The sequence below is a fragment of the Bufo gargarizans genome, chromosome 1 (genome assembly GCF_014858855.1).
Source record: "Bufo gargarizans isolate SCDJY-AF-19 chromosome 1, ASM1485885v1, whole genome shotgun sequence".
NCBI classification, from domain to species: domain Eukaryota; kingdom Metazoa; phylum Chordata; class Amphibia; order Anura; family Bufonidae; genus Bufo; species Bufo gargarizans.
The window spans coordinates 460,190,108-460,215,451 of NC_058080.1; the positions used below are offsets into that span (position 1 = coordinate 460,190,108).

Below are 25,344 nucleotides of genomic sequence, written 5' to 3' on the forward strand. Positions count from 1 at the left end.
CTTCCGGCCCAGGGCCTGGAGATGACATAATTGAGCCGGAAGGGGCAATCCCAGCGTGCATGCTGAGAATACCAGAGAAGCACGCGCCGCCATCTTTGAAGCCAGATGCCCACCCCACTGCAATGAACCAAGAGCCGCCTGAACACTGCCACAGCAGTTCCCCAATGAGGCTTGGGAGAAGGCAGAGCAGGCTCAGACAGTGGCTCCCCCAAGAGACTGACGCCGTCAGGGATAGGTCCCCTTACAGTGTAGTAGCCACGGTTTCCCCAGCCTCCAGAGGTGAGAACCAAGCAACGGTAGGAGCCAGAGCTCCTCAGGAAACTCCTATATGGAGGACAGGAAACCTGAACTGAGGTGTGGTGGGGGTGTAAACCATTTTCTCTCTTCAGGTGTCCTGTCCTGGATGGGAGGTCCTAGTCGCATGGGTGAGGGGAAAAATAAATAAAAATAAAACATAGAATTGAATGGAGAACGCACATCAGCGCTATTTTCGGAACTCCCATAGCAGCGAAAGCAGGTTGGTCGTGCCAGTGTAGTGGCTGTTCACTTTGGGGGGGCCCTCCCATTATGGAGATGGCACTGGCACCTGACACTGATGGCTTATCCTAGTGATAGGCCATCCCCTTTAAAAGCAAACATACGACAAAGCATGGCATAGTTACGAAATAATGTTATTTCATCATCTCTGTATGGTGACAAGAAATTAGAATAAAAATGTTTCACTGAATCTCCAAAAAGGTCACTAACTTTACAAGATTCAAGCCAATGGCACAGACATGATTCCCTCTGTACATTTTTATTATTTACATAATACAATATAGCATAAATGCTGAATAGCAGGATTATGTGCAATACATAAATATGAACTATCTGTACACATTTGCATATCTAGTAACTCAGAACAGAAATACAAGTTGTAGAGCAAAAAAAGAAAAAGAAAAAAAGAAAAACTGATTCTTGGGAACAGTAAAATGAGTTGAGGGCAGAACACAAAACAAATCTTAACGTAAGTGAACATACATACAAACTATTTACAGATGAGAACAGGCAATACCACAACACTACTCAAAAAATAAAATAAAAAAAACTCTCATCTAAAGAGCAAAGAAAATTTTAAAAGTCTCATACAAACCTTCCATTATAACACAGAAGTGATATTACCAGACAAGCATCAGTGAAGTTTACTGTCTTTTCTAGAGTAGTTTTTGTACAAAGCTGTAGATAATGCAGCCCATGCAAGAAAACCAAGAAAATTACAGTCCTACACCCAATTACAATTGAAAACTATAAAGTTGAGCAGCCCCCGCTCCTCATAGTGTGGTTCCTGGCAGAACTCATGGAAGAACTAACATGAAACACACACCTCAACCCTATATAAGAATAAGAGGATCTACAGCAGCCAAGTAAGGTATGGTTTTCATGCAAATCTGTGCAAGTGAATCACATAGGAAAACCTCCATTTAATGGGTACAAGCCATTAGATTACCTTACTAAATCCAAGAGACACAAAAAGGATGGTGTGTGCAGCAAGCTAATGTTCAAGTTCTTGTTTTCAAAGGACTGAAAGTTCGGGCTGGGATTAATTGACAACCTGCACATCCAGAATTTCTGGTTGCCTCAGTTATAACAACGGCAAACAGAAAAGGCACTGTAGGGTTCACAACACATTAAAACCCTGCAGGATTACAATACCAGGGCACCAAAACAGCCATGACTTATCAGAACACAATAGCTTAACAAACGCATATTCGATGCTCTGCAACCTAGGTTTTGGAAAACGGAGATTTGGAGGAGGAGGGGGGGGGGGGGGGGAATAAAAAATAATTTATATATACTTATTTCACAGAAATAGTAACTGCTGTTAAATTGCCAAATGTACTGAAGTATAATAAAATCCAGTGTCAAATACTAAACAAAGTATTGCTCATTGTAAGTGTTAAAAGGCAAGATCAAGAAAAAATAAAACAAATCTAATAAATCATGTGGCCATGTTTTAACTATGCTCTATACCAGGGATGCCCAACCTGCAGCCCTCCAGCTGTTGCAAAACTACAATTCCCAGCATGTCCGGACAGCCTACAGCTATCAGCAGGGCATGATGCGAGTTGTAGTTTTACAACAGCTGGAGGGCCGCAGGTTGGGCATCCCTGCTTTATACTAATGGTGAAAGAACGCAGTCATTCAGTAAGAAAACAGAAAAAAAAAAAAAAAAAAAAAAAAAAGCAGCTGTGGTGCACACACATCAGAGCTCACAGTCCAGACTAAATACTGGTAATCTCTGCTGCAGCCGTACGGATTTTAGACCTACATTTTGGCACATTCAGTTAGCATTTCCTAATGCATTCCACTAAGAGGGGTGAAACCAGTACGGAGACGTCCAAGTTCTGAAAGCTCAGGAACACAAAAAAAAAAAGGGGTAAGAGGGGCTGTATCATCTATTCATTCAGTTTTGCCTGTAACACTCAACACATACTATAAAAATAGAGGAAAAAAATAAAATAAACTAGACATCACAAAAAAAAAAAAAAAAAAGTTTATCGGAAAGAAAAACATGCATCTGCTCTTTAATGTTTCCCTAGGATATATTAAAATCAGAACCAAAAAAAATTATGTAATAAAGTCAGTCTTCACAAATAGTAGATTTATATTCTCTGTATTTTTTCTGCCACGACAACAGGGTTTTCTTTCCTTATTTTTGCTGCGGCCTCTGCTTTGTAATCATAAGGGCAGTTGTGCTTGTCAGAGTAACGATGGAGTCCACAAAACAGATTCCCACAACGGCAGTCAAAACCTAAAGAAAAAAAAGAGATGGTCCATTAAAAAGGTAAAGTAGAACAGGGGGAGTATTCAGCCAGCCGACTGCCGCAGCAGTTAGGTAACCTACTTTTTGTTAAATCCATGCCACAACACACAAAACCCATTCATCTTTTAGATATGGCACAAGTGCATGTGGGAGCTACACATGTATGTGCAGCAACACATTTAGGGCTCATGCATAGGACTGTGGTTTCTGTCCGCACCCGATCTGCATTTATTTGAGCATCAGATGTGGACCCATTCACTTCAATGGGGCTGCACACTGTGCGTGTACCTTCTGTAGCCCCCGCAAAATAGGTTTTTTTTTTAATACAAGGAGAAGACATTTCTACAGAAGATTAATGACTGCATGCACTTGGCCAGGATCAGTTTTACAGACCACAAAACACTTATGGCTGCATGCACGACCCCTTACATGGATTTTTTTTGTCGCTTTGGTATAGGAGGCGAGACTTGGGCTAATTAAAGGGAACCTGTCAGATGCATGCTGCTTTTTAGGCATAAATTCCTGATAGACTCCCACATTAAAGAATTACCATATTTTACTCTAAAACGTGCTGGATTCACACAGTAGCCTGTCAATCACCACCCTGGGGTGTACACACCTCTTACACAAGACGGGTGTTAAGTTGACCCATTCAGTTTAAAGGGGTTCTGCAGTTTATCCTCTGGATAGATCAGCATCTGATCGGCAGGGGTCTGACACCGGGACCCTTGCGAACAGCTGTTTAATAAGGCAGCAGCGCTTACAGTAGCGCCGCTGCCTTCTCAAACAGCTGATCGGCAGTGGTCCTGGGTGTTGGACCCCCACAGACAGATGCTGATGATCTATCCAGAGGATAGATCAGTTTAAAAAAAACTGCAGAACCCCTTTAAAAGAAGTGGTCCGGGTATTTTCTATTGATGACCTATCCACAGATCATTTATCATGTAGAGAAAGTTAATACAAGTCACTTATGTACACATTATACACTGCTTGTACATCCAGGGGTTACAACCACCCTGCAATCCAGCATTGGGGGGAGGGGACACAGTGCTTGTACAATATAGGAAGCCTCTCCGGTGGCCAGGTTTGTGGAAGCATGCATATGCAAGTAGCTCCCAGCCACCTCAATGGTCGTAACTAGGGCTGAGAGAATCAAGCTTCGGATCATAGATCTGAAGTAGTTTTGTTAAACTTTGAAATGCTGTTTCCATGTACAGGGTTAAAATGTATGTGCTCCGTGTAGGAAAACTTTGGCTCTGCATGACTTCGGTATTCCCATCTGCGTATTTAAAAACATTCTAAAAAAAAGGAATCTGAAATGGGCTTTGGCACTGGCTGGTACCATGGCTGACTTCAGATTCCTATTTTAAAATGTTTTTAAATAAATAGGCAGATAGAAATACCGAAGTCACGCGGAACTTCAGGTGAGCCAGAGTTTTCCCTACACAGAGCACATACATTTTAATGCTGTATAGAAACAGCATTACAGTTTAACAAATAGACTTCAAGTCTGATTCGAAGATAGATTCGCGCAATTCTAGTTGTAACGGATAAGAGCAGTGGCTAATGAGATTGAAAAATGAATCCAGACAGCAAAGGAACAATATTGAAAAGCACAGTACATTAGTGTCTTGTAGTAACTTTCTCTACATAATAAACAAATAGAGACATCTGAATTGCTGCATAATGATATGGAGGCAAAAAGTAGAATACCTGTAAGTCCAATCTTCTTCCTGCACATGAAACACCTGTTCTTCTTTGGTTTGGGGAGTTCTGGAGTTTTTTCTTCATTTTGAGATGTACTGGGCTGAGATACTGAAGCACTTGGCTGAGTCACAACTGAAATTAATATAAAACAAATATATTACTCCAGGCACTTTTATATATCAGATGCATCATACTCCTATAGTCTATTGTTCCCTGTGAGGAGACACCTTGGGCTAGACAGAGCCCCACTGCAAATCAATGGTCAGATTTAAAGATGTTTTCCAAGACTTTAAAGGCCCATTCACATGACTATCTTTTCTGTCCACATCCATTCTGTAATTCTGCAGAACTGATGCGGACCCATTTATTTTAATAGGGATACAAAAGCACATTGTGTGCTGTCGGCATCTGCACTTCCATTCTGCAAAAATACAGAACATGTCCTATTCTTGTCCGTTTTTGCAGAAAATAGGCATTTCTATCATAGGGCAGGATGTTCTCATCCGCAAAATACAGATAAGGTCGTGTGAATGGACCCTTATACTGACAACCTATCCCCTGGATAGGTCATCAGTATCTGATCAGTGGGGGCCACCCTGTGAGCGCAGCACTGTACATTGTATTGTGGCTGTGCTTCGTATTGCAGCTCAGCCCTATTCACTTCAAAAGGGCTGAGCTGTGCCTTGGCCACGTGACTGGTGAACATGTCACACTGCCTAAGGAAAGCTAAGAAGGGCAAGGTGCAACTGCCTTCTCAAACATGGGTGTTGGACCCCCACCAATCAGATACTGAAGACCTATTCAGAGGACAAGTAATCAGTATTAAAGTCTCGGAAAACCTTTTTAATTTAAAAAGGGTAGCTTAGGCTACTTTCACACTAGCGTTCGGGCGGATCCGTTCTGAACGGATCCGCTCATAATAATGCAGACGGAGGCTCCGTTCAGAACGGATCCGTCTGCATTATATTAGCAAAAAAAAGCTAAGTGTGAAAATAGCCTGGGACGGATCCGTCCAGACTTTCAATGTAAAGTCAATGGGGGACGGATCCGCTTGAAGATTGAGCCACATTGTGGCATCTTCAAACGGATCCGTCCCCATTGACTTACATTGAAAGTCTGGACAGATCCGCACGGATCCGCACGCCTCCGAACGGCCAGGCGGACACCCGAACGCTGCAAGCAGCGTTCAGCTGTCCGCCTGTCCGTGCGGAGGCGAGCGGAGCGGAGGCTGAACTGCCGCCAGACTGATGCAGTCTGAGCGGATCCGCCTCCATTCAGACTGCATCAGGGCTGGACGGCTGCGTTCGGGTCCGCTCGTGAGCTCCTTCAAACGGAGCTCACGAACGGAAACCCGAACGCTAGTGTGAAAGTAGCCTAAAACTGTATACCACAGTTTATCTAGTTGCATTGGAGTCGCAAAGGAATCTGTAGAGCAGGGATGGCCAACCTGAGGCTCTCCAGATGTTGCAAAACCAACTCCCAGCATGCCCAGACTGCCAACAGCTATCAGCCTACAGCAGGGAATGGTGGGAATTGTAGTTTTACAACAGCTGGAGAGCCACAGGTTGGCCATGCCTGCTATAGAGTAAAGTCACTTTGCAATGAGGTCCTGCCTTTCCTATAGCATAGGTCTGAGGATATTACATAGTAAACACTGCCCATGAACACTGGGACAAAGCCATGATCTAAACTGGAAACATACCTGGCTCAAAGGATTCTGTTTTTGGAGAAGTCACATTATCTTCTCTTGAAATGCTCATTTCTGTCATTTGCTGGGTCACGGGTAAAGCAGCGACATTCCTAAAAGGAAAAGGGTAGAATTAGGTGAAAGGAAATGTCCTGTAGCCACATTCAAATTGGCAGATTTTAGAGAGACAGACTGGACTCGATGCATCACGTGTATGAAACTGGAGAAGCTAAGAAAATATATTCAACATTTGTAAAGACAAAACTCATTCATTCAAATGAGTTTCCAGTGCCATGCAATAAAGGTTATTCACTGACTAGACAACTTCGTCTTCCAGTTCCTTACTATTGGTAAGACATCTCTTTTTTTTTACATTCAAAAGCTGAAACACAGACACAGGAGCAGCCCAAACAAACTGAACTGTTTTCTAGAGAATAATGAATAAGCAGATTTACATAAATTAAGGCTACTTTCACACTGGCGTTTTGGCTTTCCGTTTGTGAGATCCGTTCAGGGCTCTCACAAGCGGCTCAAAACGGATCAGTTTTGCCCCAATGCATTCTGAATAGAAAAGGATCCACTCAGAATGCATCAGTTTTCCTCCGTTAAGTCACCATTCCGCTTTGGAGACTGACACCAAAACCCTGCCTGTAGCGTTTGGCGTCTGTCTGACGAAATTGAGCCAAACGGATCCGTTCTCACACACAATGCAAGTCAATGGGAATGGATCTGTTTTTCTCGGACACAACATGGCACAATAGAAAACAGATCCGTCTCCCATTGACTTTCAATGGTGTTCAAGACAGATCAGTTTTGGCGATGTTAAAGATAATACAACCGCATGCATCCATTCAAAACGGATCTGTTTGTATTATCAGTGCGGATCTGTCTGTGCAGATCCACGACAGATCCGCACCAAACGCGAGTGTGAAAGTAGCCTATGTTACAATGATGAAGGCTATACAGTATGTCACACACTGCGATAGGCTGTACAGTATCTGACATGGGAAGCTTGTTAAGCAGACTGCAGATATGCCCGTTGCGCTGGTCAAGGCTACATGCGTCCATTGTCATCTGTGGGCACCAGTTATCTCACATTGAAGACTGAAGGTTTCCTCATTTACCTGGATTTGTCAGTAGGGCTGCCAACATCGCTCTCACAGTTGTTTAATGCAGTTTCTACTCTCTGTATGGCTGCAGCTTCTGCGGTAGGACTACTTGAACCACTGGCTGCTCCTGGATGAAACAAATAAGGCACATTCTTCAGGCCATTGCTAGTTCACATCTCCTGGCATACGTGAGTGGCGAGTCTAGAATGGATGGCCCGCTCTACTGAATCAGTTACAATGATTATCACACAATCCAGAACACCATTTACAGGGAGCACAAAAGGCCGTCATTAGCTTACGTGTGCTCACTCATTACACTCAGTTACCACAGGAAACAGCATTTGAGTAATGACCATCAAGGGTAAAAGAACCAAGCTCACTTGCATAGAAAGGCTACTTTCACACTGACGTTTTGGCTTTCAGTTTGCGAGATCCGTTCAGGGCTCTCACAAGCGGTCCAAAACGGATCCGTTTTGCCCTAATGCATTCTGAATGGATAAGGATCCGCTCAGAATGCATCAGTTTGGCTCTGTTCTGCCTCCATTCCGCTTTGGAGGTGGACAACAAAACGCTGCTTGCAGCGTTTTGGTGTCCATTTGACGAAACTGAGCAAAACGGATACGTCCTGGCACACAATGTAAGTCAATGGGGACAGATCTGTTTTCACTGACACAATCTGGCACAAAAGAAAACGGATCCGTCCTCTGTTGACTTTCAATGGTATTCAAGACAGATACGTCTTGGCCATGTTAAAGATAATACAAACAGATCCGTTTGTGCAGATCCATGACAGATCCGCACCAAACACAAGTGTGAAAGTAGCCTACAGTGTATGTCTAATTATTAACAAGTCCTCAGAAAATGAATAGCACAGGTGACTATAAGAAACTTTGTAATATATCTTTAGTAAAGTATGCTTCCTCTTTCTTCCCTTCACTCAGCCTCACAGACAAAACAAGTCTATGGAGAGAGGCGGGTGGGGGGGATATTAGGGGGCTGCTGTCAGCTAGCAAGTGATTTATTAGCTCACTCTGAACAGTGGTAGAGCCCTATCCTACTAGATATGGTGGAGTCAAAAATGCGACATGTAGCAGAGCTAGGGAAACAGTCTCATCCAGCAGCCGCCTCTCTCCATAGACGTCAATGTTAAAAGCAGGAAAGCGCACAGCAGCCTGAAAAAAGTAGACCGAATCATTTTTCTTTAACAAGATATATTACAAAGTTTCTTATATATTCACCCATACTATTTATGGAAAAATTTTATAGCTGAAATTGTGCCTGTAAGAGAACATGGCACACACTTCTGACATTTATGCTTTAGTAAACACTTGTATTCTTGTTAAAGGGAACCTGTCACCGGGATTTTGTGTATAGAGCTGAGGACATGCGGATGTGCTAGTGGCCATCTAGCAACCCAATACCCAGTTCCCATAGCTCTGTGTGCTTTTATTGTGTAAAAATACCGATTTGATACATATGCAAATTAACCTAAGACGAGTCCTGTCCCTGAGATGAATCCTGTACGCTAGAGGAGTCAGGGACAGGACTCATCTCAGGTTAATTTGCATATGTATCAAATAGTTGTTTTTTTTACACAATAAAAGCACACAGAGCTATGGGGACTGGATATTGTGGATGTGCTAGTGGCCATCTAGCAGCCCATGTCCTCAGCTCTATACCCAAAAGCCAGGCGACAGGTTCCCTTTAAATGCTGAATCCTTTTTTTTAGAACCCTACACCGTGGTTCCATTCTCATGTTACTCCTCCTATAAATGTAAGAATAAGTTGACAACTGGGTTAATGCGTCTCTCCACTGTCTGGTACCATCAGCACTGACAGTGGCTCTGCAGGTCAACGTATTCATACATTTCTAGGAAGAACAGGACAAAATGCAGAGTTCTCAAAAGATGCTACGCACTTGTTATAATATGGAGACTACAAGGATATACAAACATGCCTGGAATGCTGACAGGTTCGGTCCTGTTACACAGGCCAATAATTGGGAAGATTCACCCACCTGACCACTGCACCATGTAAACGTCCCGCTGATCACCCGACAAAACACTCGCTTGTCAGGCGATTGCAGCACCAAAGATCCTTGTTTGACAGCATGCTGATGTAGTCGATCAGCTCATTATGGGGCAGAATATCTGCCTGTGTAAAAGAACCCTACGATATGACAGCATTATTGATAATATCTAGTATATTTAGCATCTAGGCTTTTTTTTTTTTTTTTACATTTGCATAGTTCACCGTATCCAGCATAGTCAGATAATGCCTCCAACCACCTGATCCCCACAGACCAGGGTTCCTCAACTCCAGTCCTCAGGACCCACCTACTGGTCATGGTTTTCAGATATCACTAGTGTCAATGCATCAGGACTTACCACAGGTATTCATTCTGTGGGATGTTCTCAAATCATGACCGAGGTGGAACACGGCCACAGAATACAATAGGATCTGACCTCTCTCCAGCAGAAATGTTCAGCATGACAAAAAGTTGCGCGTGCAAGACTGTCCGTCTGAAAGCAGCTGGACCCCACTTTAGTCTACGGGGATTCGGCAGTTTAAGGCATTATCTGGCTATGCTGGGTACGGTGAACTCCCTGCCAGATTTCAAAACGCACATGTCAAAGTGGCCTTAGATAGAATGGTTTTAACTCTATAGATTGTTATATATAGATTCCCAATGTAACGGTATGTTATTAATAACTGATAAATGTACTGGTGTTAGCACATTACAATTTTATTTGGGAAGGAGAGAAAAACTTAGATCATTAAACCCTGAAGGTAAGAGTAAAGGCTCTTTCACACCTGCGTTATTGTCTTCCGGCATAGAGTTCCGTAGTTGGGGCTCTAAGCCGGAAGAATCCTGATCAGGATTATCCTAATGCATTCTGAATGGAGTGAAATCCGTTCAGGATGCATCAGGACATCTTCAGTTCCGGAACGGAACGTTTTTTGGCCGGAGAAAATACTGCAGCATGCTGCGCTTTTTGCTCCGGCCAAAAAAACTGAAGACTTGCCGCAAGGCCGGATCCGGAATGAATGCCCATCGAAAGGCATTGATCCGGATCCGGCCTTAAGCTAAACGTTGTTTCGGCGCATTGCCGGATACGACGTTTAGCTTTTTCTCAATGGTTACCATGGCTGCCGGGACGCTAAAGTCCTGGTAGCCATGGTAAAGTGTAGCGGGGAGCGGCATACTTACCGTCCGTGCGGCTCCCGGGGCGCTCCAGAGTGACGTCAGGGCGCCCCAGGCGCATGGATGACGTGATCGCATGGCACGTCATCTATGCGCATGGGGCGCTCTGACGTCACTCTGGAGCGCCCCGGGAGCCGCACAGATGGCAAGTATACCGCTCCCCCGCTCCTACTATGGCAACCAGGACTTTAATAGCGTCCTGGCTGCCATAGTAACACTGAAATCATTTTGAAGACAGATCCGTCTTCAAATGCTTTCAGTACACTTGCGTTTTTCCGGATCCGGCGTGTAATTCCGGCAAGTGGAGTACACGCTGATCCGGACAACGCAAGTGTGAAAGAGGCCTAAAGCAGCTGTTGGGACAGGAATGAGTATCAGTGTGTTTCGCAGGAAGTGGGTCACATTGGTGAATCCAACGCAAGTCATGGGAAAGAGAACTAAGGTTTTTCACCTGAGGTGCACATGAAAAACTGATACCATACAGGTGAAACTCAAAAAATAGAATATCGTGCAAAAGTCCATTTATTTCAGTAATGCAACTTAAAATTAGAATATTGTGAACAGGTTTAATATTCTAGGCTCAAAGTGTCACACTTTAGTGAGCTAACTAATCCATATTCCCTGAGCAAAGGGTACCCCAAAATTGTGACTTTGGGGTTTCATAAGCGGTAAGCCATAATCATCCAAATTATAACAAATAAAGGCTTGAAATATCTCACTTTGCATGTAATGTCTCATATGTTAGTTTCACCTTTTAAGTTGCATTACTGAAATAAATGAACTTTGCAGTTGCACCATATTCTAATTTTTCGAGTTTCACCTGTATAAGCAAATCACCCTATATGAGAAGGCCGTGATAGACATGTCAGTATGCTGGAAACTGCATATAACAATAGGAATACTCAACATCCTCTTTGAGCAGATCCCCCCCACTCCTCCTGACCAACACTTTCCAATGAATTTTTTGGGGTAATTTTTAAGAGGTTTCATTGTAAATCATTGCAGTGAGTCAGTGGATGTCGTGTATCTGGACTTCTCCAAAGCATTTGACACTGTACCCAATAAAAGGTTAGTATATAAAATGAGAATGCTCGGACTGGGAGAAAATGTCTGTAAGTGGGTAAGTAACTGGCTCAATGATAGAAAACAGAGGGTGGTTATTAACAGTACACACTCAGATTGGGTCACTGTCACTAGTGGGGTACCTCAGGGGTCAGTATTGGGCCCTATTCTCTTCAATATATTTATTAATGATCTTCTAGAAGGCTTGCATAGTAAAAAAATTTTCGCAGATGACACTAAACTGTGTAAAGTAATTAACACTGAAGAGGACAATATACTGCTACAGAGGGATCTGGATAGACTGGAAGCTTGGGCAGATAAGTGGCAGATGAGGTTTAACACTGACAAATGTAAAGTTATGCACATGGGAAGGAATAATGCAAGTCACCCGTACATACTAAATGGTAAAACACTCGGTAACACTGACATGGAAAAGGATCTAGGAATTTTAATAAACAGCAAACTAAGCTGCAAAAACCAGTGTCAGGCAGCTGCTGCCAAGACAAATAAGATAATTGGGTACTTCAAAAGGGGCATAGATAGTCCTGCCACTTTACAAATCGCTAGTCAGACCACACATGGGGTAATGTCTACAGTTCTGGGCTCCTGCGAACAAGGCAGACAGAGCTGGAGAGGGTCCAGAGGGCGGCAACTAAAGTAACAACTGGAATGGGGCAACTACAGTACCCCAAAAGATCATCAAAATTCTTCACAGAAACATCACTAACGGGGTATTCCCATCTGGGACATGTATGGCATATCCACAGGATGCGACCAATGTCTCATATGTGCGTTTCCCCATCTCTGGGACAGGCTCCCTTCTTCCGAATGGGACCCCATCGCACCTAACCAGGATGAGAGGGTTGGCCGCACATGTGAGGGTCTCTATTCACTTCAATTGTACTTTTGAAAACACAAGAGCTGAATGGGGTCCGTTCTGTTCTGTGGATATGCCATAAAATGTCCCAGATGGGATAAGCCCTTCAAACGGAATCAGTCACCAGTTTTATGCAGCCTCCCGGCTCCCTGCTTCAGCTTTGTTGCCTCCCCCAACCCCCATGACGCACACACAAGCACTGCAAGTACAGTTTGTGAGTGTGTCCTGGGATGAGGAGCAAGTCAATGGGGACGGATCTGTTTTCTTAGACACAAACGAGAACGGAGCCATCCCCCATTTTTAGAGACAGATCAGTCATGGCTATTTTGGAGATAATACATCCAGATTTGTTCAGAACAGATGCAGATGGTTGTATTATCATAACGGAAGCGTTTTTTTGCTGATCCATGACAGATCCAGCAAAAACGCAGATGTGAAAGTAGCCTTACATTTGTGTGCTACAGATTAGAACTGGTCTTCGTGGATATAGTACAACACACTGTCAGAATCTGATAGTAAATCCTGTAGTCTTTCTGCAAGTTCTGAAGCAGAACACATTAAGACTTTAGCAACTAGAAGGAAACTGGTGCAGATTCTGTGCTTCAGAACTTGAAGAAAGACTACAGGATTTAATATCAGATCGGCGGCGATCAGACTCCTGTCACCCCCGTCTATCAGCTGTTTGAAGAGAAGGCAGCGCTAATATGAGAGCTGCCTTCTCTTTATCGTTTACCTGCTCGCAATTGCAGTGGTGAGCAGATGTAATTACAAGTATGGCGTCCCTATTTACTCCTATAGGACAGCTCTGTAGTATTTGCTTGAACAGAGGGAGCGGTCTCAGAAGTGAATGGAGAAAGCATACTTGTAATGACACTGCAATGGCTGTGGTCAGCAGGTAAACAGAGCAGGGAAAGCAGCTGATCAGCGGGGTGCTGGACCCCCGCCGATCTGATATTGATGACCTATCCTGAGCCTAGGTCATCAATAGTAAAAAGCAGCCAACCCCTTTAAGATTTGCCTCAAGTGAAGCCACCAGCCAAATCCAGTTGTGCAGTAGCTTCACATTCCACGAGGGATCAGATAGTCATGGCTCATTTAATTAGTATGTACTATGAGACTTACCCATTGGACTGATCCGGCCACTGTTCTGCCTCTGAAGATGCTCTTTGTAGCACACAGAGCACATTCCATTTGTTCTAGGGTTCCCATAAAAGCCACAGCCTGTGTTGCAGAGCATAGGGCCTGCGGTTTGATTGGTCTGCTGAGCCATTGTTTTCTATGCTGTAGGAAGACAGAAGAGAACATGGTATTAATGATAGAATCATACATGGTGCAGGCTACAAACTGACAAGGGAATCTGTCATCAGTGTTATGCTCCCGATAATCATAAGCCCTGGCTCCCCCACCGCCTTTGAATTTAATTAAAATACATATTTTTTTCCTCACTGTAATTGCTAGTAGTCTCACACTACTGCTTTTAGATCCGGCAGGCTGAATTCCGGCACTGCATCGCCACTGCCTATAATGGGGACCGGCGGAGATCAGACCGCATCCCGGCAAATATGCAGCAGTTGCCGTCTGGCCGATTCTTGGCATCTTTGCCAGGTTGTGGTTGGTTCCCATTACAGTCAATGGGACAGAGCGGGTATCCGGTAACATACAGCAGTCCTGGATCCAGTATATCCAGCAGGCTGCTCCTTGCTGGACAGCTTGCTGGAGATGTCCAATGCTAATGTGAAATTAACCTTAGGGCAGGGATGCTCAACCTGCGGCCCTCCAGCTGTTGCAAAACTACAATTCCCAGTATGCCCTAATAGCTGTCCAGGCATACTGGGAGTTGTAGTTTTGCAACAGCTGGAGGGCCGCAGGTTGGGCATCACTGCCTTAGGGGACTTGTACCTTAGGCTGCAACAGAATCCTATTGCAGTATATGGGATTCTGACAGGCTGTCTGTCAGGCCGTGCTTTCGACACAACTCTACAGGCTGGTCTGTATGCCTACCCATGGAACTTTTCAAACCAAAGAATCGGCGCTCCATGATTTTGCTGCGTGGGCACTGACTAGAAGGCAGAGGGAGCCTCTTTACCCCCCCAGTCACTACTGATAGCAGCGCTGAGGGGTTCAGTGACCAAGGTCTGGGTTATCTCTGATCCAGGCGCCACCTGTAATACATAGCCGGCACCCACTGCATATGGAGCGGGATAAGCTAATCACTTTTGACTTGTGCCACCATATTTAAAGAACTTTACCATCATACCAAACCACTGCACTTATGGGAATAAACGTCAAAGGCCCATCACGGCCCAATCTACATGCAGCAATCAGTTTTATTGCTTGTGGGCAGCATAACTGTAGTTGGGGGGGGGGGGGGGGGGGGGGGCGGCAGCTCCTATACACATTAGATGGTCAGCTGCTCCTGCTGAAATCAGCGGTTATAGCAGACATTTACCCAAGTCTATAACAACTCACACCAGAGGATGACAGTATTGAGTTGTCCTCTTCTATAAAGTGGCGAGAACATACATGGACACTTCAACCTAAGCTGTGATGTGGAAAAACCACAAAGACTGGACCTACAGGGAAGGTCATCCTGCTTTCCAAGACCTCTGAAAGGTAAATCGGCTAGACAGACTTGCCTACAGAAAGCTTAGTAACAACCCCCTAATTGAAGATGCAACAGAAACTATAGTGTCACTGGAGCCAGATGGCCCAGAAACACCACTTCAATAGGACCCCCTGCCTAGGACAGCTCCACCCAGACACGTCTTATCCATGTCCATTACAGCAGCAACTCTGCAATGCATGGTGACCAGTTGGAAGATCACTTAGGACATGGGCACAGCAAAGTTTATAGCTGAATTCTGAGCAAACTGGAAATGTGGGGTGAAAAATCCAAGAGTTGGACGCAGACTTGCGCCACAAATTCTGAACGTGACCTTATGGGCAAAACTCTTGCTCGTAGAGTCTGCTGGCAGAAACGGCTTCATGCAATGGTATTTGTCCTTCCAAAACCCAGCATTTATGCCGGTTCACTGCCGCCTCCCATTATAGTCAATGGGGATCAGGTTACCGAAGATGTGAACGAGTCCTCACATCTCTTCAGTGCCCTCTCAGACTGCTTCAGGCGTGCAGTCTGCGGCAAAAATCCTTCATGTGAACATACACTCAGGCTAGTTGCACACTAGAGTTTACCAACCCGGCCAGGAACAGCCGGACGCTGCCAGAATGCCGTCCGGCCCCAATAACTATAATGGTCTCCAGTGGTGATCCAGCAGCAATATGGCAAACGTGCGGAGAAACGGCCGACCACTTCACGCAGTGTTTGTCTGGCAGATTTCCACATTGTGAAAAAGGCCTTGGATGTCCTCAAGCATAAAGCCCACTGGGTCATTACCCACCCAGCATGCAACATGCTTAGGGCTCGTGCACACGACCGGTGCCCGTTTTGCCGTGCACAAACCATGGTTACCAGCCGCACGCATTTCGCAGAACGTCCGGCCCTTATAGAACACGTTCTATCCTTGTCCGTAATGCGGACATGTTCATATTGTTGCCAGGGAATGGACGAGAACAAAACGCGGTGTGCTAGCCGCATCTTTTGCGGCCCCATTAAAGTGACCTGAAAAAAAATAATACGTGGACGATAAAAAGAAACAAACATTTGTGTGTGAACCCTAAGAAGGAGGCAATACCGGCTGGTCACCCATCCAGCACCCGAAACAAGATGTACAGTGGGTGGAGGGGGGGGGGGGAACAATGTTAAGTAAGGCCACTTAGTACTTTCACACTCGCGTTTGGTGTGGATCAGTCATGGATCTGCACAGACGGATGCGTTCAGATTATATAACCGCATGCATCCGTCCAGAACGGATCCGTTTGTATTATCTGTAACATAGAAAGTCAATGGAGGGCGGATCCAGTTTCTATTATGTGAGATTGCGTCATAGAAAACGGATCTGTCCATAATGACTTAGGCTACTTTCACACTTGCGGCAGGACGGATCCGACAGGCTGTTCACCCTGTCGGATCCGTCCTTCCACTATTTCGCCGTGCCGCCGCTCCATCCTCATTGACTATAATGGGGGGGCGGAGCTCCGACGCAGCACAGCAGTGCACGGTGAAAGGCCGCCGGACTAAAAGTCCTGCATGTCCGACTTTTTAGTCCGACAGCCTCTCCCCGCGAATTGCGCCAGCGCTCCGCCCCGTCTCCATTATAGTCAAGGGGGTCGGATTTGTCCTGCTGCAAGTGTGAAGGTAGCCTTACATTGTGTGCCATTTGGCTCAGTTTCATCAGACGGACACCAAGCGCTGCAAGCAGCGTTTTGTTGTCCACCTCCAAAGCGGAACGGATGGAAACTGATGCATTCTGAGCGGATCCTTTTCCCAATCAGAATGCATTAGGGCAAAACTGATCCGTTGAACGGATCTCACAAACGGAAACCATACCGCCAGTGTGAAAGTAGTCTAAGCATGTCCGCACACGCCATAAGGCTCCGGAGTGTCACTGGGGAATAATTACCTTCTTACCGTCTCAAGGCTGACAGCCTACTGATCTTAAACATTAAACATCTTTTTAGCCAACCCTGGAAGACGTCATGCCGTGTGACCCGCGTGCAAAGTTATTCCGCTTCGTGTTTTAAAAAGCTGTGTAAGTAGAAGATAACGAGCCATACGGGCTGCTCTGCCCATTGCCATCCCCACCCTACTGGTGGAAAGCAGCTTGCAATAACAGCACGCTCCCTTCTTGCTTTACTATTTCTCAGAAGCTGGGGGGGGGGGGGGCTGGGAACATTGGCTTTCGCCTGTCACAAGGCTGCAATGTGACAGGCTGGCGGATCTGCAAGCTCAGACACACAAAACCTCGTCAACAGGGGCCTCTGAAATCAGCTGCTATATATAGCTACACCACCAGGACTCCACTTACTGTACCACACGCTGCCAACAGGGGTCAGCAGAATGGTGGCACCACCGCACATCTAGCAGGGATCACTTCTCGTTAACCCTTTTAGTGTCAAAGACGTCTAATCTTCCATATTTCCTAGAGATGAGTCCCAGGCCATGCTATATAGAACCGTGACAGAAAGCACCTTTGTTTTCCTGGAGATCTACGTCACCCGGCTGTAGGACAACCTCCTTGACCTTAAACAGACATGCCAAGAACTCGCTCAGCAACTTATGTAAAACGGGGGAGGTGTAATGCTCCTGTGACAAGCCTCGGGTAAGCTGGATCAGGCTAGTAGGAGACAACCGACCCGTCAGAGGGTGTTCCCTCAGCAGTGAGTCAAACAACACCAGGTTTCTGGGGAAGTGAGGTGGCAAGGTTACACAAGTAGCCTTAGGACAGCCGACACTCCAGGGAGCCCTGTTATATTTAGAATGGGAGGGAACACGCCATACCAGGCAGGAGACATGGAAGCCGCTCTTAAGCCAATCAGAACACAGTAAAGTAGGGGTTAAAGTCATCACCAATGAAACTAAAGAAGTCTAGGAGTCACTGCAAGTCCTTGAGATGCCTTCACCTTATTATCTGGACAGGCCAGGTGGTACAAGCTGTGGGTCTCACTGTATAACCAGCAGGGTGGCTATAGAGATGTCCTCACCTGGACAGGCCAGGTGGCACAAGCTGTGGTTCTCACTGATACCATGGCACTGTATAAAACGGAGGGTGGCTATAGAGATACCCTCACGTCATTACATGGAAAGGCCAGGTGGCACGAGCTGTAGCTCTCACTGTATCACCAGCAGGGTGGCTATAGAGATGCCCTCACCTTATTACCTGGACAGGCCAGGTGGCACAAGCTGTGGCTCTCACTGTATCACCAGCAGGGTGGCTATAGAGATGCCCTCACCTCATTACCTGGACAGGCCAGGTGGCACAAGCTGTGGCTCTCACTGTATCACCAGCAGGGTGGCTATAGAGATGCCCTCACCTCATTACCTGGACAGGCCAGGTGGCACGAGCTGTGGCTCTCACTGTATCACCAGCAGGGTGGCTATAGAGATGCCCTCACCTCATTACCTGGACAGGCCAGGTGGCACGAGCTGTGGCTCTCACTGTATCACCAGCAGGGTGGCTATAGAGATGCCCTCACCTCATTACCTGGACAGGCCAGGTGGCACAAGCTGTGGCTCTCACTGATACCATGGCACTGTATAAAAAGGAGGGTGGCTATAGAGATGCCCTCACCTCATTACCTGGACAGGCCAGGTGGCACAAGCTGTGGCTCTCACTGATACCATGGCACTGTATAAAAAGGAGGGTGGCTATAGAGATGCCCTCACCTCATTACCTGGACAGGCCAGGTGGCACAAGCTGTGGCTCTCACTGTGTCACCAGCAGGGTGGCTATAGAGATGCCCTCATCTCATTACATGGACAGGCCAGGTGGCACGAGCTGTGGCTCTCACTGTGTCACCAGCAGGGTGGCTATAGAGATGCCCTCATCTCATTACATGGACAGGCCAGGTGGCACGAGCTGTGGCTCTCACTGTGTCACCAGCAGGGTGGCTATAGAGATGCCCTCATCTCATTACATGGACAGGCCAGGTGGCACGAGCTGTGGCTCTCACTGTATCACCAGCAGGTGGCCATAAAGACGGCCGGTCACAGACAATAGGAGCAGGCAGCCGCCATGATGACAGCCGGGCTGCGGATTAGGGGACAGGACACACGGCCTGAGGTGGCAGGATCTGGACACAAAGAGGAGGAGGGGCCAGGAGACAAAGGAGGCAGAAGCAGCTCCAGCATGGAGACAGGAAGCCCAGGCGGACAACTACCCCAGGCTGGGAGTTGTAGTTACATCCCCTCCCCCTCCCGCCCCCGGCCTAGGCGAAAGCACTGAGTCATTGGACAGGAAGCCATGGCAGCCACCTCCACGCACCGGGCGTCCATGTTCTTTGTGTGCCCGCTCCCCCCTCTGCCAGGCTGTGCCGCCATATAAGGAGCTCCCCGCGCTGTAACCCTTCCGCTGCTGGCGCACACAACGTCACACCATCCGACCGGACACACAAACGGAGGGCTTACGTTTCAGAACTCTGAGGCCACAGGCGGGCGGGGAGGACGTCTTCACAGCGGCTCCGCTCTGCCTTCTTCTTTGTTTGCTGACTAACAGTAACAACAGCAGGGCCCCTAACTCCTCCTGGCGGCGCCGTGTAATAATCCGGGGTGTACCACAAGTGAGCGCTGATAAGTCCCCGGTGTCCCCCGCAGGTCCTGCGATGACTATCCGTTCGCTTCGCCCCCCGAATGGGTCTCCTGTGTGTGAGAGAGAGCGTTGTGTCTATACACCGCCAGGGGGCGGAGCTGAGCCCTACTGCTGACGGAGGCGAAACACCCTCCCACACCTCGTTACACCGGTCACGTGGGCCGACGTAGCCAATGAGGGCGCTGCTGACTGTTGTACCCCGGGGCGCGGGGCCTAGTACTGCACGTTTCAGCTGTTACGACATGGCAGCGTCATAGCTTAGTCATGGTGGACAGCTGGCTGTTCTGTCTGGTTTCAGCAGTGTAATAGCCCTCCCCTCACTGTGGTATCCGTTTAGGAATCGGTGGAACTGGCTCTTTTTGAGCTGTTATGAACCGGGCAGATCGCGGGCGACAGGAGACACACAGGGTCCTTCACCTTTCCACATCTGTATGTGAATGTACCCCAAGGTCACCAACAGTGGAGCTGAAGTAGTCATGTGTATGGACACCCTGCCAGCTGATAACAGGGAACAATAGCTGGCATTCAGTCAGCAAAGTAAGATAGATGACCATAAAACTGCTGAAAGAGGCCCGGTGTTGCCCATAGCAACCAAATTCCAGCTTTCATCACCCCAGAGTCTACTTTTGAAATGAAAGTAGTGACCTGATTGGTTGCTGGAAAGGATTTTTTTTTTTTTATGAAAGCCCAAGGAATGTGCTTTCTACCGCCGTGCATCAAAAGCGTGCAGCGTGCCACACGTTGCGGTACATCGCTGGCCCCCTCCATAAGATAAGGGTCCCACATAAACCATTCCCTATCCCTCCAGGCCAGAAGGCTCCTGCAAAGGGACTGGGACAAGTGGCAACCCGAAGCTGAGGGTACGCCTGTCTGGGCTTCGGCTTTCGCCTAGGCTGCCACCCAAGGGACGACCGTGTGGTTCTCTCCGTTCTCCTCGACATCTCAGAGGTTTGGCACTACGGGCTCCCCCTCTGTACAAATAAGAACAGATACTACACTTGATCTTAGCCAAAAGGCCGAGAAGCCTGGGAGGATGCTGACGTATTTATATAGATCAGCGATGTCATGGGATTACTTATCCTGATCCTTACAAGAAAGGTGTTAGTAGTAACCAGATTCCTACTGCAAGGTAGGGTTGGGAAGAAGATGCGATTGGATTGGCTGCCACTGATACCCCCAGCCAATCACTAATACATCCTGAAAAAGGAAGCAAGTCTAAGGCCTCTTTCACACGAGCGTGGCGTGTGAGGGCCCGAAAAGATGCTGGTGCGTTGTGGTAAAATGCACAATTTTTCCGCGCGACTGCAAAGCGTTTTAATGAGTTTTGCACCCGCGTGAGAAAAATCGGCATGTTTGGTACCCAGACCCAAACCCAGACTTCATCACAGAAGTTCGGGTTTGGGATCGGTGTTGTGTAGATTTTATTATTTTCCCTTATAACATGGTTATAAGGGAAAATAGCATTCTTAATACAGAATGCAAAGTAAATTAGGGATGGAGGGGTTAAAAAAAAAGTTAACTTACCTGCTCCATAGCTGCCGGTCTCTGTTCTATCTTCAGGACCTGGCAAAAGACCTGTGGTGAAGTCACTGTGCTCATCACATGGTTCATCACCATGGCGAGGGACCATGTGATTGGCCATGTGATGTGACATCACCACAGGTCCTTAGCCGGCAGCTCAACATTACAGAAGAAGACAGAGATCCACAACTACGCGATCAAGTGGATTCGGTGAGTTAATTTCTTTATTTTTAACCCCTCCATCACTATTTTACTTTGCATTCTGTATTGAGAATGCTATTATTTTTCCCTTATAACCTTGTTATAAGGGAAAATAATACAGATCAGGTCCCCAGCCCGATCGTCACCTAGCATTCATGCGTGAAAATCGCACCGCATCCGCACTTGCTTGCGGATGCTTCCGATCTTCACGCGGCCCCATTTAATTTTTATGGGGCCTGCGCTGCGTGAAAAACGCAGAATATAGAGCATGCTGCGATTTTCATGCAACACACAAGTGACGCATAAAAATCACAGCTCATGTGCACAGCCCCATAGAAATGGGTCCGGATTTAGTGTAGGTGCAATGCGTTCACATCACGCATTGCACCCGCACGGAATACTCGCCCGTGTGAAAGGGGCCTAAATTGTCTTGACTAAATGTTTCCCTTGCAGATCTGTGTTCAGACTCCAGACAAGCCCTGTCTAGTCGCATCCTGATGTTGCCAGTCCCTTCATCCCTACTTCTTGCTAAGACCTCAAGCACACGACCACGTCCGTCTCGCTCCCTTCACTAGAAAGAGCTAGTCTCATCCGCAAAAGGACCGCAATGTTCTATGATCAGTTGAACGGAAAAACGGATTAGCAAAAATCCCTGACGTGTGCATGGCCCCACAGAAATGAATGGCCAGTGTGCTGTTCATGAAAAATGTGGCTGTGTGCATGAGGCCTAACCTACCAAATCCAAGTGTGTGTTTGCTAGAGGTATCTCAATCCCAGCTTTTCACTCCCCAGGATTCCTAGACAACCCCTTTGAGCCAGGTTCACACATAGGGGGTTTTGTACACTTTTAGGCTGGGGCTACATGACAACACTTGTTGTGCAACTATGTTAGCTGACGGTCTGTGGGAAAAATGAAACACAGGACGCACATGCAGTTTTCTTTTTTTGCTAGTGGTGTTTGTGTTAATTAGGTGACGTTTAGTTATTTTTACGGCATTTTGATATCTCTATAGGGGAGAAAACTCCAAAAAATGTAGTTCTCACAGTTGTTTAGAAAAAACACATGCGATATGAAAAAAAGAAACCCACAAGCGGTTTCTGGCTTTTTTTTTCTTGTGAACAAAAAACTCCAGATATAGGCGCCTTAGGCACATATGTATTTTGTGGTAGTTTTTGTGCACTTTTCTTAACAGTATTTTTTGTATATACAGAGTAAGGGCTTATGCCCCGTGACAGTTGCCCAGCCGTGCCCATATTGAGGCCTGCGAACAGCTTGAATGGGTCCGCAATCCGGAAGGTCCAGTGCCCCTTCTCTATAGGGGAAAATGCAATTAAAATATCGCCAGACCAAACTTGTGTGTGTAGGAACCCTACATCATGTGTGAAACTGTCCAATGGAAGCCTTATACACAGAGTGGGCCACAAAAAGCAGACCCCTGTTTTCCTTGTGCGGTTTGTACAGGACAATGCTTATCGGGCCTCGGTCATCAGAACCGTCTTACCATAAAACCCACAGCAACCAATCAGAGCTCAGCTTTCATTTTACCAGAGCAGTATAAGAGATGAATGGGGCCATCGTCTCCCTCCCTGCCAGTCGAGTGGTGCTCTTTATGGAGGGCAGTAGTGCTGGATGTGAGTGTGTCCAACATGCTGTATTCGACAGTGGAGGCCTATGTACACACAAGCTCATTCATAGTAACACAAGGTCAATTTCCGGACCTTTCCATTCCAGCAAAAATCCATAAACATGGCTTGTCGTAACACACGATCTGTGGACGAAGCAAAAAAAAAAACTAGGGAGCCACGTGTTAGGACACCTGTTGTTGTAGACTTCCAGGAGAGGATTAGGAACAAGTATATTGACGTGAAAGCAGAGCAGCATGTCAAGTTCTGCTGAAATTGCTTCACCTGAAGCCATACGGTGAAGACACCCTTAAAGGGGTTCTGTCATCTCATCATTACTTAGGCAAGATGGGACTAATGGCTCATGCACACAGCCGGGCAAACACCAGACCTAACAGTGTGTGGGGTCACCCTGAAGAGTAGGTTTTATAAAACTAATCACCAAACAGTGCCAAAACTGAAAGATCAAATTGAAATTCATGCCCAGAATCTGGAAGATGTGGTGTTACCGAAAGTGTTCCTGAACAAGCCAAGATGAGCATAACGACTTCCAGCATCTCGTGTAATGGGTTGAAGAGGACCTTTCACCGAATTTTAGCAATTGAGATAAGTACCTGTACTTTTCTCCCTGGCTGTGACGCTCTGCGCAGCGATTGGACAGCGCTGCAGCCAGGAGAGAAGGAGACACCCACTGAAAAAGACTGCGACTCCTCCATATTGCTCCGATGCTCAGTATTCGCATACTGAGCAGGGAAAATACCGGGGGCACACCGCGGCGTTGGAGCGCTATTTTAGCAAAACAGGCAAGATGGCAGCATCAGCGGGGGGTGCCCCGCAGGTACAGGTACTTATCTCAATTAATAAAATCCGGTGAAAGGTCCTCTTTAGGCCTCATGCACACGACCATTGTGTGCACCCGTGGCCGTTGTTCCGTTTTCCGTGATTTTCTGTGGACCCATTGACTTTCAATGGGTCAGTTGAAAACTCGGAAAATGCACCGTTTGTCATCCGCCTCCGTGATCCGTGTTTCCTGTCCGTCAAAAAAATAGGACCTGTCCTATTTTTTTGACGGACAACGGTTCACAGACCCATTCAAGTCAATGGGTCCGTGAAAGAACACGGATGCACACAAGATTTGCATCCGTGGCCGTAGGTTATTTTCATACAGACGGATCCGAAGATCCGTCTGCATAAAAGCTTTTTCAGAGCTCAGATCCGACAGTATATTCTAACACAGAGGCGTTCCCATGGTGATGGGGACGCTTCTAGTTAGAATAAACTACGAACTGTGTACATGTCTGCCCCCTGCTGCCTGGCAGCACCCGATCTCTTACAGGGGGCCGTGATCAGCACAATTAACTCCTCAGGTGCTGCACCTGAGGGGTTAATTGTGCATATCATAGCCCCCTGTAAGAGATCAGGGGCTGCCAGGCAGCAGGGGGAAGACCCCCCTCCCTCCCCAGTTTTAATTTTATTGGTGGCCAGTGCGCCCCCCCCCCTCCCTCTATTGTAATAATAACATTGGTGGCACAGTGTGCGCCCGGCCCCCCATCCCTCCCTCTATTGTAATAATAACATTGGTGGCCAGTGTGCGGCCCCCCCCATCATTGGTGGCAGCGGAGTTCCGATCGGAGTCCCAGTTTAATCGCTGGGGCTCCGATCGGTAACCATGGCAACCAGGACGCTACTGCTGTCCTGGTTTCCATGGTTACTTAGCAATAGTAGAAACATCATACTTACCTGCTGGCTGCTGTGCTGTCTGTGACCGGCCGGGAGCTCCTCCTACTGGTAAGTGACAGATCATTAAGCAATGCGCAGCACAGACCTGTCACTTACCAGTAGGAGGAGCTCCCGGCCGGTCACAGACAGCGCAGCAGCCAGCAGGTAAGTATGATGCTTATAATATTGCTAAGTAACAATGGCAACCAGGACTGCAGTAGTGTCCTGGTTGCCATGGTTACCGATCGGAGCCCCAGCGATTAAACTGGGACTCCGATCGGAACTCCGCTGCCACCAATGATCGGGGGGGGGGGGGGGGGGGGGCGTGGGAGGCCGCACACTGGCCACCAATGTTATTACAATAGAGGGAGGGGGGGCCGGGGTGCGGCACCTGAGGGGTTAATTGTACGGATCACAGCCCCCTTTAAGAGATCGGGTGCTGCCAGGCAGCAGGGGGCAGTCATGTACACAGTTTGTAGTATATTCTAACTAGAAGCGTCCCCATCACCATGGGAACGCCTCTGTGTTAGAATATACTGTCGGATATGAGTTTTCACGATGTAACTCAAATCCGATGGTATGTTCTAACATAGAGGCGTTCCCATGGTAATGGGGACGCTTCTAG

General features: G+C 46.9%; 1 protein-coding gene and 1 pseudogene across 1 annotated transcript; both read right to left on the reverse strand.

Annotated features, from left to right (window-relative positions):
* Window positions 1-777: 777 nt before the first annotated feature.
* On the reverse strand, window positions 778-19,752 carry ZFAND5 (zinc finger AN1-type containing 5). The gene is made up of 6 exons (XM_044272967.1): window positions 19,475-19,752; window positions 13,573-13,731; window positions 7,322-7,433; window positions 6,213-6,310; window positions 4,517-4,642; window positions 778-2,791 (listed from the first exon to the last, which is right to left on the reverse strand). The coding sequence occupies exons 2-6, from the start codon at window positions 13,718-13,720 to the stop codon at window positions 2,643-2,645; spliced, it is 633 nt and encodes a 210-aa protein (XP_044128902.1). The 5' UTR covers window positions 13,721-13,731; window positions 19,475-19,752; the 3' UTR covers window positions 778-2,642.
* An 847-nt stretch (window positions 19,753-20,599) lies between these two features.
* On the reverse strand, window positions 20,600-20,683 carry LOC122925223 (annotated as a pseudogene).
* Between the last annotated feature and the right edge of the window lie 4,661 nt (window positions 20,684-25,344).